The sequence below is a fragment of the Panthera uncia genome, chromosome B4 (assembly GCF_023721935.1).
Source record: "Panthera uncia isolate 11264 chromosome B4, Puncia_PCG_1.0, whole genome shotgun sequence".
Lineage (NCBI taxonomy): Eukaryota > Metazoa > Chordata > Mammalia > Carnivora > Felidae > Panthera > Panthera uncia.
Genome location: NC_064809.1, coordinates 89,083,231 through 89,100,667, shown reverse-complemented (window position 1 = coordinate 89,100,667; position 17,437 = coordinate 89,083,231). Strand labels below are relative to the sequence as shown.

Here is a 17,437-nt window from a genome sequence, read left to right as displayed (position 1 = left end):
TCTAACTACGCTTTAAGGAGCTACGGCTGGTTCAGTGGAGAGAAGTTAGGAGACGGGACTGTGGTGGGAGAGGAGGCATGACCCTCTGGGGACTCAGAGGCTCCAGCTCAGCTCATACAAAATGGTTGTATTTTATTCTCAAAAGAATTGAGGAACTACAGGAAAGCTTCAAGTAAGACAGTAACATATTCAGATTTATGCCTTAAAAATATTCTGGGAAGAAAAGAGGAGGAATTGTCTATTGGCAGCACTGGTGAAAATAGATGTGGGGGAGGGGCAAAGGCAGGAGCCCAACCAGGACAACAATTTAGGAAGAAACTGTGAAAAACAGGGCAGAGCTGAGGTGGGGGCCTCTTCTAGAGCGAGTGTCGGTGGGAAGTTCTGGGAACGTCACCTGGTGGACAGATGGCTCATAAGGGTCTGGATGAGACAGTGTGCGTGCAGCCACCACCGTCTATGAAAGTAAGGAAGCCAGACTAATTAAATAATCGTTTACTCAAGGCATCCATGAGTGTTTTCTAAGGAAATGTCTATCTTTTTTTTTTTTAAGTTTGTTTAAGTAACCTCTACACCTGAAGTAGGACTGGAACTCGGGACTCTGAGATCAAGAGTCGCATGCTCCTCCAACTGAGCCAGCCAGATGTCCCGATATTTTTACAGTTTTAGGGGCACCTGGGTGGCTCAGTCGGTTAAGCATCCGACTTCGGCTCAGGTCATGATCTCGCAGTTCGTGAGTTCGAGCCCCGCATCTGGCTCTGTGCTGGCAGCTCAGAGCCTGGAGCCTGCTTCGGATTCTGTGTCTCCCTCTCTCTCTGACCCTCCCCCGTTCATGCTCTGTCTCTCTCTGTCTCAAAAATAAACATTTACAAAAAATTTTTTTAATAAAAAAAACAGTTGGTTTTAATTTGGTGCAAAAAATCTACTCATTGTTTTTGGTTGAAATTTCTCCTAAATATTCCCTTTCCGGTCTTTGTTCCTGACAATTTACTTAATGAAGAATTCAGAAATAAGCTTCTATTTCTGTCGTAATCTAACATAGCCTCACTTCTTCCTGTTTCCATCCCAACGTGACAGATAACAGGAATGTGTCCTTCCTCACTAAAATACTGCCATTTTTTTAATTGGCATCCCCGTCACAATTTAAACTCGAGTGCCTTAAGAATTGACAGCTTGTTATTGTGAGGCCTCAGCTGCCTACTTTAAAAATGTCCCTACATAAAGTGGCCTGTCCTAAACCCATTCACTCTATTCTGGTGTTATTTTGTCATCTTTGTGATGCAAGTTGCAAAACTGTCAAAAACAAAAAACAAAAACACAAAAACACAAAAACAACAACAACAACAACAAAAACCACCCAGGACACTCACTCTGGATCGCCTAAAGAAGAAGTGAAATAGAACCAGTTTTTCCACCCTTTCCCAGCTAGTGGGACTGCACCCAAGCCCAGCTTCCTATAGACCAGTGGTTATTTTCATCTGGACTGAAGTTTTAACTGAAACTTCCCACAGGTTGCTGGGTTTCGCTGCTGGACAGCTGTCACTTCCCACAACTCCCATCAAGCACCGGTGGCCAAGTCCAGACTATTTGGTGTCCATTGACAAAGCGGTGTTCCTGCTTGCCCTATAAGGCGGAACAATAAGGGTCAGGGTCTTTCCACTGGCATAAACACCCGCACTGAATGACCAGTAGAGTGAGTGCCCCGGGGGTGACTAATATTTAATAATGCCAAGGTCTACTAATCAAATGACTCACCCAGAATTCTATCCCGAATATAGTTGGTAGCACAGTCTATGAAGTACATGTAATCTCTCCAATAATACCCTATTCCTTTATGTCAAAGCCAGCTCTGGAGGATGATGACGTTATCATAGTGTCGAAAATTTAGACTTTTGGCCTCTGCCTCCACACGGTACTGTATCCTCCTGCTGCCTTCAGCAGCTCCCTGGCACGTGATCACCACCTTGTTGGCCACTTGGGGAGAAGCCTGTAAGTGGTTTGTGAGCCATCAAACTAAAGCTCTTGACACTGGATGTGGAGGCTTCTTGTCTGCCAATACAAATTTGAGTGTAATATCGGGTATTTTTATATCGTAAGAGGTTGATTTAAGCGTTGCGTGTGTGGTGGACGGTCTTGAATTCTCTGTGCATGGAGCTTATTAGGAGTAGAGTACCGAGGAAGTGGAGGGGATGGGTACATTCCAGAAGTCCCAGTCTATGGCAAGAATGAAGTAAACGCTGGCAGGAGAGAACATATCACTTCTACGCTACTCTACAGACCTTTCATTTTATGCTCGTTGTAACTGTTCACTGTACACGCAGATAATTGAATCGCTAATTCAGGCTCTTCTTTTCCTCCTTATTTCAGGGTTTCATGTCATAAATGAACAGCTGCTCCTTGCAGAAATGTGACTGTGGTAATGCTTAACTAGGATAGTCTGACTGTAAAACTGACTGTGTTAAAGTAGCTCCGGGACCATTTCACTGTATCCTTGGGTACAGAAACGAAACAGCTCCTTAGCCATTCGCAGCTCCGGGGCACAAGGAATAGAATGAGAAATGCCCAAGGACTTGAAGCATGTCACGAGCAAAGAAAAACACTTTGAAATCTGAGACTGCATATTTGTAACCCTGACATACCGAAAACCCCCAACAATGTTAAAGGTGTCCCGTGACGTCTTGCAGGCCAGTGCTGTGGGAAGACCGCATTAACAGAGGATTTCCTTCATACCAATGTTAAATAGTGAAAGTTAGTTCATGACCGTGGCAGCCTGGTATATGCTACCGAAACGTGATTTGCATGGCTCTTTTTTTTTTTTTAATTTTTTTTAATTTTTTTTTAACGTTTTTATTTATTTTTGAGACAGAGAGAGACAGAGCATGAATGGGGAGGGGCAGGGAGAGAGGGAGACACAGAATCGGAAGCAGGCTCCAGGCTCTGAGCCATCAGCCCAGAGCCCGACGCAGGGCTAGAACTCACGGACTGCGAGATCGTGACCTGAGCCAAAGTCGGACGTATAACCGACTGAGCCACCCAGGCGCCCCTGCATGGCTCTTAATCTCTAGAACAGAGGAGAGAGAACCATTCAAACCACGACTTTAATACCTGTGAATTTATCCGTAGGATTGACGTTTTAAGATACAATCAGTGGAATGACGTGTAAGGGATTTTAGATTTCTAAGCCACCTCGGCCGAGCCCCACTTAGCCATGTATATGCTAACGTTTGCTCCAACCCTGAGTAAAATCTTCTCATACTGGAAGTTAGCTTGCTTGGAAAGGCCTGGAAATAGGAGTGGCCTGGCCGGGTCTCTGTCACTGCATGACTCTCTCTCTCCTGCTTCAGTTCCTCCTCAGCCATGCGCTCATGCCTCAGGTATTTGTGGCACACAAGTGCTGGGCAAGCCCCTGTACTAGGTATGGACACCGTCCAAAGGGCCTGCGGTGCCAGCTCGGTGGCTCACTCACTGATTTCAAACATAGGTCATTAGGCAGTGAACCCCTTCCCGGACACTAAGGTAACCACATCCCTGTATTAGAATGTGATATATCCTAAGGAGATTCTACTTCCCCAGATAATGATTTCCTGAGACGTAATGTTTTCACGATGACGTTTCGAGTTTCTTATTTCGTGCATGAATATATGTGTCTTCTTACTTCGCTTTTTCCAAAGAAACCAATTATGACTCCTTGGCGTTTATTGCAGATGAGCAAGAAAGTTCCGGAGCAATTATTTACACTGTGGAGCTTAAGCGCTATGGGGGGCCCCTTGGCATCACAATTTCAGGAACTGAAGAGCCGTTTGATCCTATAATCATTTCAAGCCTCACTAAAGGGGGATTAGCTGAAAGGTAAAATTTCAAGAAAATGCTACAATTACCTGTGTCTGAGATGGGTTGCTGTCCTCACAAGCCGCATAGAAATATGCTCCCCTCTCCTGCTTGGTTAGCTGTTGACTTTTTCAGATCCGCACAAAGAATTGATTTTAGAGCTTGAGAACTCTCAGGCAGAGCTCCGACTTGACTTTGAGGAGCATCTTACGGGCAGTAACAGATACCATGGGCTTAGCCTTGATATTACTCTCTGGAAATGTATACACTTGACCACAGTCGACTGGAGGTGGGTTTATATTGTGTCCATTTTGAGAGGAGACTGAAGTTCAGGGAGGTTAAAAAGGCTTGTCCAGTTCAATTCCACAAACATTTACTGAGGCTCTGTTACCTGACAGGTACTGGGTTTGGCCGCTGTGTTTTCCAGAGAGGATGACCCAGGCTTTGTCTTCAAAGATTTGGGGAAACAAAGTGTAGTGACCCATCTTCATAACGTCTTGTAACTTAGAAGGTCCATCTGCTGTGTTGGCAATGATGCACACACACACCCAAGCCCCGCTAAACTGCTTTTCTTTCTGAGACGTGATATGGTGCCTCTTCCAAACCCCATAACCAGATCTTTCCTCTGGTAGGCTTGCTCAGGGGAGCACACACGTCATTCATGCCGACACGAATAATGGTTGAATTTTGGAGCTTCCAGGCACCTTGGAAGTCAGCTCCCCCAACATCTTCATCTGGGAGATGTGGGCACTGAGATAGCTCAGAAAGGTTCACCCTGTAGGAATGTCACAGTCCGATATTAACAGAGATGCCGACGCTGTGGTATTCTTCAGATATTCTCTTTTCCTAGCTTCCCCTGCTAGAGAGACAGTCCCACATATCTCTGTTAGGGAGACAACAAGAAAAGATTAATATTGATCTGATTCAGCCACCTACCGGTCAAGTGTTCTATGGTTTACAACACAGATCTTTCATAAACTGGAGATCCTTTATGAATGAATTAAGTGATCTTTTTTTTTCCCCCCTAAGAAAAAATTTGCTTGAGAGTAGATGCATCGGTAGACTCGTTAAGCGTGCTCTCATAACCTGTGTGACCGCATGTCACCTCTATTACCCCAGTTGCTGCTGCCCAGTGCCCCGGAAGCAAGCTGTGGTCAGAACGCTCAGCCTCAAGCAGCCTGTGAGCTGGGCCGCTTCCTTCCCTCAGCGTGCTTACAGTGAGCCAGTACAATAGGAGGCTAGCGCTTGGAGAGATCTGAGTGTTTATACCATCCCTGAGCTTGAAAGCTTATGACCCTACTCCTTCCCCACCCAGTGCTTCCAAAGATGGATATGGTGAACATCAGAATTATGAATTCCAACCTGCCTGCTCAGAATTGGGTGAGGACGGAAAGAGAAGAGAAAAGGCCAAAGGTTTATTAGTTCATCGATCAATAAATTTTCTTTATCCATCTTTCAAGCAGCAGGCTGAGCCCTTTACATGAGATTCCCCGTTTAATCCTCAGGGCTCCCCTGAGAGATGATTATCCCCATTATGCCCCCTGAGACGTGAGGAAACTGACACCCAGAGAGCTTAAATGAAGGTACCCGGCCCACACAACTGGGAAGTTGGATTACAATGTAACATTAATTGATTCCTGAATGGAGCCTTTTCTATCCTTGGAATTACCAACAGAGGGACCCCGACACACCAGGGTCTGGTGTAGGTCCCCACCTCTCTGAGCCTCACTTCCCGTGAGCTGCAGGAGTGATTGTGTTCAGCCTTTCAAATCTGTCACAAGAAGGAATGCCCCATACTAAACATCGCTGCGTTTATTGTCCAACATTGTTTCTTTCCTCGGGATCTTTAAGAGGTTACCAAATGACCCAGCGTTTTTTTGGAATGTAAAAAGCACACGAGTCCATTCGAAATGCTAATTAAAACAGTTTTTCTGATTTTATTTGAAACTAAAAAGTGATTCCCAGCAGATGCAGTTATCTTGTACCATTGCCCAGGAGAAAGCTAGAAGTGGCTTCTAGAGACCCTTGCCAAATCTTTATTACTATGAATATATAAAGTATGGTGGGGAATTGATATTCAGCTGCACGCAGGGGTTATTTCTACCTTTCCTATTACCATGTGGTGTTTCAGAACCGGCGCAATCCACATAGGAGACCGAATCCTGGCCATCAACAGCAGCAGCCTGAAAGGGAAGCCTCTGAGTGAGGCCATCCATTTGCTACAGATGGCAGGAGAGACCGTCACCTTGAAGATTAAGAAACAGACAGATGGTGAGTGGGTCGAGAGCCACAGTGAAGGGTTTTCAGTGCATTTCTTTCCCTGCGTGTGTGTGTTTCTAAGGAAATGACTCCCCTGAGGGAGTATGTCAGTATCTTTTTATTTAAATGGACGCTTAGACTTCAAACTCCTTCTCTGTCTTTAAAGCCCAGGCAGCATCAAGTCCCAAGAAATTCCCCATCGCTAGCCACCTGAGTGACCTGGGAGATGTGGAGGAGGACCCCTCTCTGGCACAGAAGCCAGGCAAGCTCACTGACACGTACCCCTCCACCGTGCCCAGTGTGGACAGCGCAGTAGACTCGTGGGACGGCTCTGGAATAGAGAGCGGCTATGGGAATCAAGGTATGTCCTAGCCTCAGGGAGCAGAGGACTGGCTGTTGGAGCCCGTGTGCCTCCAAGATCCACCCTCTGCTTTCTGAAAAGAAACACCTTCATTTATTTTACTTGCCTCTACTTCAGCATAACCAGATTGAACACACTGAATATGGCGGCCTTGCATTTTCTCCTTAACACCCGTAAGTCACGAGCATTTATCAAACACTTGCGAGGCCCTCACTAGATCTACTGATGTCTAACTGTTCAATCCAGAGCTTGCCCTTCATACGTAGATTAATATGAAGCAACCCATACAATAAAGCGGTTCACTGAAGACAGGCCCCATTCTTACCTTTTAAGCAGGCTTTCCACAAAGACGGATTGGGAGCGCTGAAGGTGTGTGCTTCAAGAGATGAGTCAGTGACTTGTGACCCCATTTACTCCTGCCTCCTCCTGACTTTTAATAGAAACTTATCCGGGTTTCCCAAACACTCACTATTAGAGAGCTGTAACCACGATATATGAAAGTAGAGAGCGGATTTTTCTCCACAAGCATCATCCTCATGTGAAGAAGGGTAACCTCCGTTAAAAGTTAAACCTCACTGACAATGTGAACGTACAAAAAGTGTTAGGCTGAATGCGGACAATAAACTAAAAGCTTCTTGTCTCTTCCCTTCGACTCTTTCCTTCGAATGATACATAGCATCAAAAGAGAAATGTGTCAAAACTTCTTTGTATTTCTCCCACATGGGATTGAGACGTGACTGCCCCCATCTGGATCTCTGGTGAAAATGCCCCTCGAGGAAAGGATGTTCCAGATTGCCCCTGTGGTGCCTAGAGAATATTTGAATTGCAGGTTAAGCCACATCGGCTCAACTACCTAAAGGTGGACAGACTGGCCACCAGCGGGGACTGGGGTGTCCTGGCCATCTTCACATGTGCTGAAAGCTGTAGGTGGGACACTGGCCACACAGAGGAGTTGGTTTGAAAGCAAGATACAACGGATACACTTAAAAGACCATGGCAGAAGGCCTCACAAATGCTCCTAATCTCTTAGACCTTGCAATTTCATTTCTGGGACTCTGTCCTAAGGAAATAATTTTACCAGAGTCAGAGATACAAAGACATTGTTTTAGGCACTGTTTACAATGTGTAAATATTAGTGAAACAAAAATGTCAACGGACAGGGAAGTAAATAAATGTTTGGTGTATCTATTCCAAACAAAAACTAAAGCTAAAACTTCACCTTCTCTTTTTTGCCTTGTATAAATTCCAGCCTTCACATCCCTTTTCTGCTCTGATTTAACTCAGTCAGAGAATAAAACACATAAACCAAGAGTCTGGAGTCCCACGCTCACTTGGGTGTGGGAGTTGGTTTGTAACTTATTTAGCTACTTTTTAGGAGACTGTATCCAGTTTGCTCTCTTCCTGGTTCTGCTAGTTTTCTCCCCTCAAGTCCCATGAAGAGTAAAGGACAAGGAAAAGGAATGATATTTCAAAAGTTCTCAAGTCGTTACTTGTCAGAGAGGATACTGGAGTTCGGTGGAGAAAATATTCTGAAGACCCAAAATAGAATCGGAGGTTTTATTTATCTGCCAATTCATTTTTCCACGTCATAATTGCTTGTGACGACTTAGCTATCCCATCAAATAACTGCTCTTCTCATTGCCTGTGAGTTGATGAGTCACCAGAGGTCTCAGATAAAGGACAGAAGTCAAATTCTCTCAGCGTAGACTCTGAGGTTTATTTATTAATGTGCTTGCTTCTTTATTGTTTGTTAATGTGGAGACTTTCGTGTTACACAGATTGTTTGTAAGGATGTTCTTGATTTTAATGATGTCCGCCCATAAGGTAACGTGTAAGAACTTAGCTACTCTCAGGGCCACCTGGCTGGCTCAGTCAGCGGACCGAGCGACTCTTGATCTTGGGGTCGTGAGTTCGAGCCCCACTTTGGGTGTAGAGATTACTTAAAATGAATAAACAAATTTTAAAACTTAAAAAAAATTAAAAGAGAAAGAACTTAGGTACCCTGCCCCTTTATACCATAGGATGAGGACTGTGATTAGCATACTAAATATAGGGCCTTTCCCAAAGTAATAAAAAATGAAGAACCACTTATTATTCATGAAGCTTTTGGAAATGTGAATTCCTAGACGGAGAATTGTGATCATAATAATATTAAATTTGACATTAGTAAGTTAGAAACCTTTATGAGGTTAGAGAGATGATGAAAACATAGTAACACCTTATATTTGTGAAACTCTAATCTCAATTCTCATAAGGAACATGAAGTTCCTCAGCGTGAGGGGAGAATTTAGGAGGCAACTCTACCACATCCTCGCCAGGAGCTCTGATGGCCCGAAGTTCTCACCCGTACGGAGCTGAAATGTGTCTGCCCGTGGCCCCTGCCTGTCGGTCTCAGTTGTGCCCTCCAGGTCATTCAGAACTAGACTGAAGTGTCTTCTACTCAACAGCCCTTCAGATACTCAAAGTCGGCTATCGTGCCTCTTTGGAGTGTTTCCTTCTCCAAGCAAAATCGCCCCAGGTCCTTAACTGTTCCTCGCATAAAACTTACTTTTGAGTGTTTTGATCATCCTGAGAGCCTCTCTTCTGAGTATGTTCAAGTTTAACTTTATACTTCTTGAAGCCTATCTCTCAGAAAGGAAGGTTATACAACAGCCTGACAGTCCAGAGCAACTCAAGCCTGTCACCCTTCATCACTGAAAATTTTAGCGCCTGTGAACACAGCCTATCTTACCTCAGCATAAGAATTTTGGTGGTCAGATCCTGTCTGTCACTCATTTTGAGCTGATTGTTTGCCAAGATCTCAAAGTATGTTTTTTTTTTCCTTTTACTTGTGTTATTAGGTTAAACCCAGTCTCTCCAGATTGTGCTTATACAGTTGATTTTTTTTCAAAGTAAGGCATAGAACCATACTTCCTTTTCCCTGGTAAATACTGTGTTGTGAGATACAGATGATCTTCAACGTACTCCTCCAGCCTCTCAGCAGACCTTCTACCATATCCCGGGAAGACCTTGCACATTCTGACTGTACCCTGCAGTCCACAATAGCTGTCCCATTCCCAATAAGATGTCACACCTCCATGATGTACATCTTCCTCCTTGGGGCCAATGTCTCTGCAGCCACATTCCTTACTGTTCTCTGCTTCTTCTCCAAAGTGTCAAACTTGTCCCTGTCATTCATTCAACAAATATGTAATGGCTGGCACACTAAAAGGCCAGCATACATGGATACACATGATGGGCCAGAGAGTTGGGGTCCCTACTCATGGAAGGGGTAATGCACTTGAAGGGCCAATTAACAAGCTCCTACAGTGCAAAGTATTAATTAGTTAACACAGAAAGAAGTAGGATGGAGTCATCAAAGCTGTGGGGAAAGGAGTGTGTTTAAAGAAGTCTTGGGGCGCCTGGGTGGCTTAGTTGGTTAAATGTCCAGCTTCGGCTCAGGTCATGATCTCACAGTCTGTGAGTTTGAGCCCCGCGTCGGGCTCTGTGCTGACAGCTCAGAGCCTGGAGCCTGCTTCGGATTCTGTGTCTCCCTCTCTCTCTGCCCTTTCCCTGCTTGCACTTTCTCTCTCTCTCTCTCTCTCAAAAATAAACATTAAAAAAAATTTTTTTAGAGAAGTCTTACAATGGGATGACTCTCAATTCTATTGTGCTACTCTAGGATGCAGACTTTTTCTAGTCTGCCTCTGGGTCAGCTTCTTCTATTTCCCATTCTCTTGACCCTTATGTTCATACCCTCCTGCCTTATCGAAATCTTATGCTTTGGCCCCCTTGTCTTATTTATGCCTCTAACTCGAAAAACCCTTTCCTTGGATTTAGCAAAGGATGGACTGACAAATTGCTTGTACCTGGACTCTCATTCTCCTGGATGGCGTAGCTCTTTTGTTGTCTGTAATTCTTGACTCTCAACTCAGATAGCTTTGTTTCTGTCTTATCTTACCCTAATCTTTAGATATTTCTTTCTTTTGAGTTCATCTTTTTCAGCTTTATTGAGATATAATTGACAAATAAAATTGTATATATTTAAAGTATACAATGTGATGATCTTGATGTACAAACATATTGTGAAATGATTACCATCAAGTTGATTGACACATCCATCATCTTACGTTGTTACCATTTGTGTGTGTGTGTGTGTGTGTGTGTGTGTGTGTGGTGAGAATGCTTAAGGTCTACTTCTTAGCATATTTCAAGTATACAATATTTTTCACTGTAGTCACCATACTGTAAATGGTGTAAAGTTATTCAAACTCTGTAAATCTCCAGAACTTATCATGTCTCCATTTCTCCCACTCCCCGGCCCCTGGCAAGCACATTCTACTATCTGTTTCTATGAGTTTGACGTTTTGTTGTTTTTTTTTTTTTTTTAATTTAGGCTTTACATATAAGTGAGCTGGTAGTATTTGTTTTCTCGCCCACTTATTTTATTTAGCATAATATACTCCAGATTCATCCATATTATTCCAAATAGGATTTCCTTCATTTTTATGGGTGAATAATTTTCTGTTGTGTATATACATTACATTTCTTTGTTCATTCATCTGTCAGTGGACACTTAGGTTGTTTCTGTATCTTGACTATTGTGGATAATGCTGTTATTATATTCTATCTCTTCAAGATACCTACTATATTTCCTTCTGGATATATACCCAGATGTGGGATTGGTGGATCCATTTTGAGGTCATTTGTATCATTTGTATTTTCTCAGAAAAAAAAAAAATCTGTGTCACACAGGTTTTTAAATGTATTTGTGTACAATTAAGGAATTTCTCGTTTGATTCTTTTTATTTTCTTGGTTTCTATAATTATTTCCCCAATATTGTCCCATATTTGGTATATTTGTGTTTTTATTCTTTTTTCCCATGAGGATGCTGGTAATGATTTATTTTTATTTAGTAGTTTTCTGAAGAACTGACTCTTGCATTTATTTATTAGTTCTGTTCTTATTTTTTAAAATACATATTTGCTTTGAGTTTGATTAACTTTACTCCATTCTTCTTAGGTTTTCTGTTTATGACTAGATTGGGTACCTGATTCGTTTATTTCCATGCTTCCTTCTACTTTTCATAAAGATATTGATGACTGAGAAGAGACATCAACATTATGAAAGTGTTGAATCACTATGTCATACACGTGAAACTACGAGTACACTGTAGGTTAACTAAATGGAATTTAAATAAAAACTTAAAAAAAGAGAGAGACGCCAACAGGTACAGTCAGAGAGCCCAAGCTCCCTTTAATATAGTTAGGGAACACAACATAGTACATAAAGAGAGTAGCCAGGGCAGAAGACTGAGCAGTATTCTCCCCATTGGGCGGGCTTTTCTTTTTCTCTTCTATATCTCTTCTGACCTCTACAAGCTCATGTTTTATCTCCTTCTATCATGTGGCCTTGCCCAATTTTCCTTGAGTTCTTCTATCTGTGCTTTGACCTCTTGCTTTATAGAGGTGGTGGTTTCAGTGTGCATCTTTTAAATATCGTGATGATGTATTTGGTCATACGTATCGTTTGCTCCATGGCAGCCTTGTACTCATGAGTATCCTTCATCTGCTATTGCTTTGTTTTTCTGTTTCTTTTCCCCCTTGTTTGTTTGTTTTTTTTTAATATTAACTTGGTATACATCTTATGACAGTTCCTTTTTAATTATTGCTCATCTGTGGATGAGATGACTTCTTTCTAAGTTGGAAGTTTGAAAGAGGGTCTCTTTCAAAGAAGAGCCCAAGTTGTGCTCCAGGCTAGGAAAAATGACTCCCCCATTCACAGTGACCTGTGATGAGTGCCTTCTTCCCCAGCCCACAGAGATGGCAACCGTAGGCTGCCAGCAGTGCGGAATTCCTTCCTGCTCACCTGATAGATTGCTTCCTGCAGGTGGTGGCCTATCTGTAGGTGTGGTCCTTCAGCCCGCCTCCCTGGCTTGCCCTGGTGCCAGACTGGGTCCAGGGCACTTCCTGCCACCAGCATGTGCAATCCATTCTAGTCTTCCAAACAAAGGACTGTTGTTTTGCTTTATGCCATGGCCCCTGCTTTGGAAGCGTGGGCCCTCTCTGAAATCGCTGGCCATAGGTGTCTCCTCATGGCTCCTTAATACCGCTTCTCACTCCCTGTTTGACTCAGGGAATTTGGTAACTTTTTTCATGTATTTATGGTTTGAGATTCTAGTTTTGCTGAAGATGAAGTTTATGTTGTTTGCCAACCCTTTTTGTCTTGAGATGATTTCTGGAAAAGGTAGAGAACTATTTTGCTCTGCCATTTTAAGACCACATTCCCATCTAAACACCTTGAATGTTTCTTGGCTAGAACAATTACAAGTAGTTACACAAATGTATGATTTGATTTTCTCATTCTTAACAAAACTCGATTTTTACGAAACAAATTTTGGCAGGGAATTATCTGGCTCACTTGACTATACTAAAATTGGCTTCCAAAAATGAAAGTAATGGCAGGAGCTACAGCCCCAAAATTGCACAGTGGAAGACTGCATTTCAAAACCATTCTCTGATTTCAAATTTTATGAATACGCACCAACATTGTTGAGTTCGCTTTTTAAAATTAATACTCAGTGTGAATTAAGAACTATAAATGTAACATATTAATCTGCACAGTATTGTGGTACTGAAAACCAAATAGTACAATATTGGAGTATCAGAATTTTACAGGTATCTGAAGTGTAGTTACCTTAAAAATAAAAATCATTATACCAAGATTGCCAACATTTGTACAGACCTATTTTCCATTACGCTAATGAATAAAACTAAACATTACTCTCAGTGAAAGGAATCTAGACTGAATTTTTTTCACGTTTATTTATTTTGAGAGAGAGAGAGAGAGAGAGAGAGAGAGTGTGCGTGCACACAAGCGGAGGAGGGGCAGAGAGAGAAGGAGAGAGGGAGATTCCCAAGCAGGCCTCACACTGTCAGCGCAGAACCTGACGTGGGACTCGAACCCACGGACTGCAAGAGCCAAAACCAAGAGCCAGATGCTTACCTGACTGAGCCATCCAGGTGCCCCTAGACTGGATTTTATGCCTTGTATCAGTTTGCCTGGGCTGCTATAACAAAATACCACCGACTGGGGAGCTTAAACAATAGAAATTCATTTTCCAGTGTTCAGGAGGCTAGAAATGCGAGATCAAGGTGCCACGTTTGGTTTCTCCCCGTCTCTTTCCTCGGCTTGCAAATGGTTGTCTTCTCACCGCGTCTTCACATGGCCTTTCTTATGTGTGAGCTCATCCTTGGTATCTCGTGTGTGTGTGTGTGTGTGTGTGTGTGTGTGTGTGTGTGTGTGTCTAAATAGTCTCTTACAAGGACTCCAATCAGAGTAAACTATGGCCTCACCTTTTGACTTCACTTAACCCAAATCACCTCTTTACAGATCTTTAAATGCAATCCCATTGATGGCGAGGGCATCAACATACGAATTTAGGTGCAAATACAAGTCAGTCCATAACATACCTCGCGTTATGTTATCAAGGATAAGACCAGATACTGAAACGTAGATGGGAAGGAAGGAAAGAAGGAAGGAGGAAGGGAGAGAGAGGAAAAAAGAAAGAAAGGTTTCCAATTCTAAATAAAAAGAGTAATGACTTAGGAAATGCATTTCTTAAAAATTACATCTGTCTTTCCATGGATTTATCAATTTTGAATTTAAAATCTAGTTTCCAATATCATACCTGCTTGTTAATTTTAGGTGCTCACACCATCATTCAATAAAAACAAAGTCTAATTGTATTTCTGGCCGTTGATTTTTCTTACACCTGGGCCGCCTCGCTGATTCCGTTCCTCCTGTGGCGTTTAAGTCTGACTCCCCTTGTAAAGGGATATTCCTCAGGGCTGCTAACTTCTCGACTATGGCAACCAGCCTGTCTTTATTTAAGCTTAATTTCCGTCAGATATTCCCTATGTTCAATTATGCTCCCATCCTCCACCTGCATTCGTTAGGGATCGAGTTCACGTACATATGAGAGAAAACACAAAGGACGGCGTTTAAGCAAGTGAGTTATTTTTCTCCCGCTGTAGTAGAGCCTGGAGGAGGCAGGTAGCCCCGTGGTGTCGTGGACCAGCATCTTCTACTTCCTCCCGGCTTCGCATGTCTCCCGTCTCTCCATTCATTGCCTTTTCTTATAAAACCTTCATCATGCCTGAACTATTTACCTCTTCACCGGCTCCTTACTTTGAGTATATCACCATCAATGATCCTTAAGAAACAAACAAACAAACAAAAACACCTAAATCTAACCTTGCCCCTCCCTTAAAAACAAAATAACAAAAGCCCTCTTGGTGGTTTTCTGTTGTTATAGGGTAACCTCGCAGGTCCTTAGCTTAAAGCACAGAGCTCTTTGTAATGTAGGTACAACTGCCTCATCAACCTATCTCCTGATTTTTCCCTGCAGGACCTTTAACTCTATACATCCTGAACTCCTTTCTCACTATTCTCCAAGCAAGCTTTGCTCTTTAGTACTTTATAGCACTAGGTATTTTGATCCGTTAATCAATCCCTGCCTTGATCCATCCTAAATCAGTGGAGAAGTAGAAATGGGGGCACTTGGGTGGCTCAGTCTCAGCTCAGGTCATGATCTCACAGTTCATGAGTTCGAGTCCCTCATTGGACTCAACTGTTGTCAGTGCAGAGCCCCGTCTGGATCTTCTGTCTCTCTCTCCCTGCCCCTCCCCCGCTTGCATGCTCACTGGCTCGCTCTCTAAAAAAAAAAAAAAAAAGTAGAAATGGAGTCAGCTATGGATTAAAAATTAACTATTTTTGGTTTTTTGGAGAGGAGGCATTTTTTTTTGTTTTGCTAGAAAAGCTGAGTTGAACATGCAGCCAGAGAATCAAGATTGTTATTTCCCAGGTGCCTGGGTGGCTCAGTCGGTTGAGCATCTGACTTTGGCTTAGGTCATGATCTCACAACTCAGCTCCTGAGTTCCAGCCCTGCATTGGGCTGTGTGCTGACAACTCAGAGCCTGGAGCCTGCTTCGAATTCTGTGTCTCCCTCTCTCTTTGCCTCTCGCCTGCTCGTGCTCTGTATGTCTCTCTCAAAAATGAATAAACATCAAAAAAAATTTTTTTGATATTGTTATATCCCTACCCCTAACCCAAATCTAGATGTTGTGACATAAATGAGGGGAAGTCAGACCAGCAAAGCAAACTGTTGGATTTGGTTTAGCTAAATAGAACTGAATACCCTAATGTTACAGTGGCTTAAATCTTTTTTTTTTTTTTTTAAGTAGGCATTTCAGAGCTGGTATATAATTCTACAGTGTTGTCAAGGAACCACACTCTTAAATATTTCTTCTCTATTGTGCTTAGCCCTTGGCTTCCGTCTTTGGGTTTACCACACGATCCAAGGTGGTTACCAGGGTGCCAGCTATTTCATCTACATTCCAGGCAGCAGGAGAGTGTTGTAAAGAGCTTTCTGGAAGTTCTATTTACATGTCACTGGCCAGAACATTTTACATAGTTTCCGTAGTCAACACTTAACATCAAGGGAGACCTAGGAAATACAGTCTTATCCTGAGCACTAATATGCCCACCCCCAAAACTGGTATTCTGGTAAAAGGATAAAGAGAAGAATGCATGTTTGGATAGGCAGCTGGTAGCCTGCCACAGTCAGCTCACTGCACAGTCTTGGCCTTGCTGTCCCTTGGGAGCTCATTGAGCCCCAACAGTGGGACCCAGTTGTGCTTGCCTTACAGCACAGCAGCAGTGGGAGAGAATGAGTCCAGAGGGAGCCAAGAAGAGACCGAGGGTCTCAACAACCCCCCGTTTTCTTCTGGAACTCTACAGTTAGGTAACTCCTTGCTCTTCCTGTGGGGAGGCATAAGCCCAGATGGTAAGAGGGACCAGAGTGTTTCTGGAACACTGTTCCCTCCTTCAGAACCCCGCTGATGGAACATGAGGACAGGGCTCACCACGACTGCACGTTTACCAGCCTCTCCTGTGAGGCCTGCACCGTCTTGCCCAAGGAAATGCCACCTCACCCTCTAGCTCTAAGCTTAGAGGGCACCTTCCCTTTGCACCTTTCGTGACCCACATTCTGACCCCCAAGCAGGTCTTGGTTCTTGCACATCAGTGTGTTCAGACTAAAAGGACAGCACTCCTCAGATGCAGTTGGAAATGTCCCTTTCTATGCCTGTTTCTCCTCCTCTCTGTTCCAGACAATGTGAAAGTGTGCAGTGTTTGAGGATAGGAACCTAGTACTCTAATCTTTGCATTTCAGCTCCTCACATGTTACTGAACACTTAAGAAGCACCAAATGTTCACTTAGTGGTGCTGAAGCTTTCCTCCTTTCCTGCTCCCCCTGTTTCAGAGATCTTGAGAAGTTGAATGGCTTAGCACGTAGTAAAAGTAATGGGCATCTGTACGTATTAAACCCTCATTATGTTTGAGAGTCTGTGTGTATTATTCTCAACCCTCTTATTAACCTGGTGAGACACATGCATATCATTATCCCTATTTTACCCTGAGACGAGTTGGCCAAGGTTACAAGAGCAAGGAAGTGGCGAAGCTGGGATTTGAACCTAGATCTCTTTCTGAGTCCCTGTGCCAGCACAGTGTGGTCCAGACCCAGTTCTTTTGAGTCTATGCCTAATCCAAAGATACTTGAATTTTATCCCCTTTTCCTGCCCTGCTTTGTTGTAATGCAATAATCTTTTAATGCTGCTTATTAAGACGAGGCATCCTTGGTGTAGACAGACATGCTTCTCAAAAGAGGCATTTCCCCAGTAAGGAACAATGCTGCACCTCTGCTCAAGGCCTGCCTGCGTCTGGCCCAAGTCACCAAGAACTACTTACAGACAACATTTGGAAGGAAAATCAGAAAGTTAATCTGTCCAGTTTAAAACCTGCTGGAATTTGGGGCGTCTGGGTGGCTCAGTCGGTTAAGCGTGCAACTCTTGATGTCGGTCGGCTCGAGTCATGAGCTCACGGTTCGTGGGATCAAGCCCTACGTCAGGCCTCTGCACTGACAGCATGAAGCCGGCTTGGGATTTGGCTGT

At 43.3% G+C, this 17,437-nt stretch overlaps 1 protein-coding gene across 5 annotated transcripts in view; it reads left to right on the top strand.

Moving 5' to 3' along the window:
- Positions 1–17,437, top strand: part of GRIP1 (glutamate receptor interacting protein 1) — a 683,162-nt gene that overhangs the window by 636,880 nt on the left and 28,845 nt on the right. For all 5 annotated transcript variants that reach the window (XM_049627402.1, XM_049627399.1, XM_049627403.1 and 2 more), the window contains 3 exons: positions 3,702–3,846; positions 5,957–6,096; positions 6,251–6,445. In XM_049627402.1, coding sequence (XP_049483359.1) covers positions 3,702–3,846; positions 5,957–6,096; positions 6,251–6,445 — 480 coding nt within the window. The remainder of the gene's footprint in view (positions 1–3,701; positions 3,847–5,956; positions 6,097–6,250; positions 6,446–17,437) is intronic.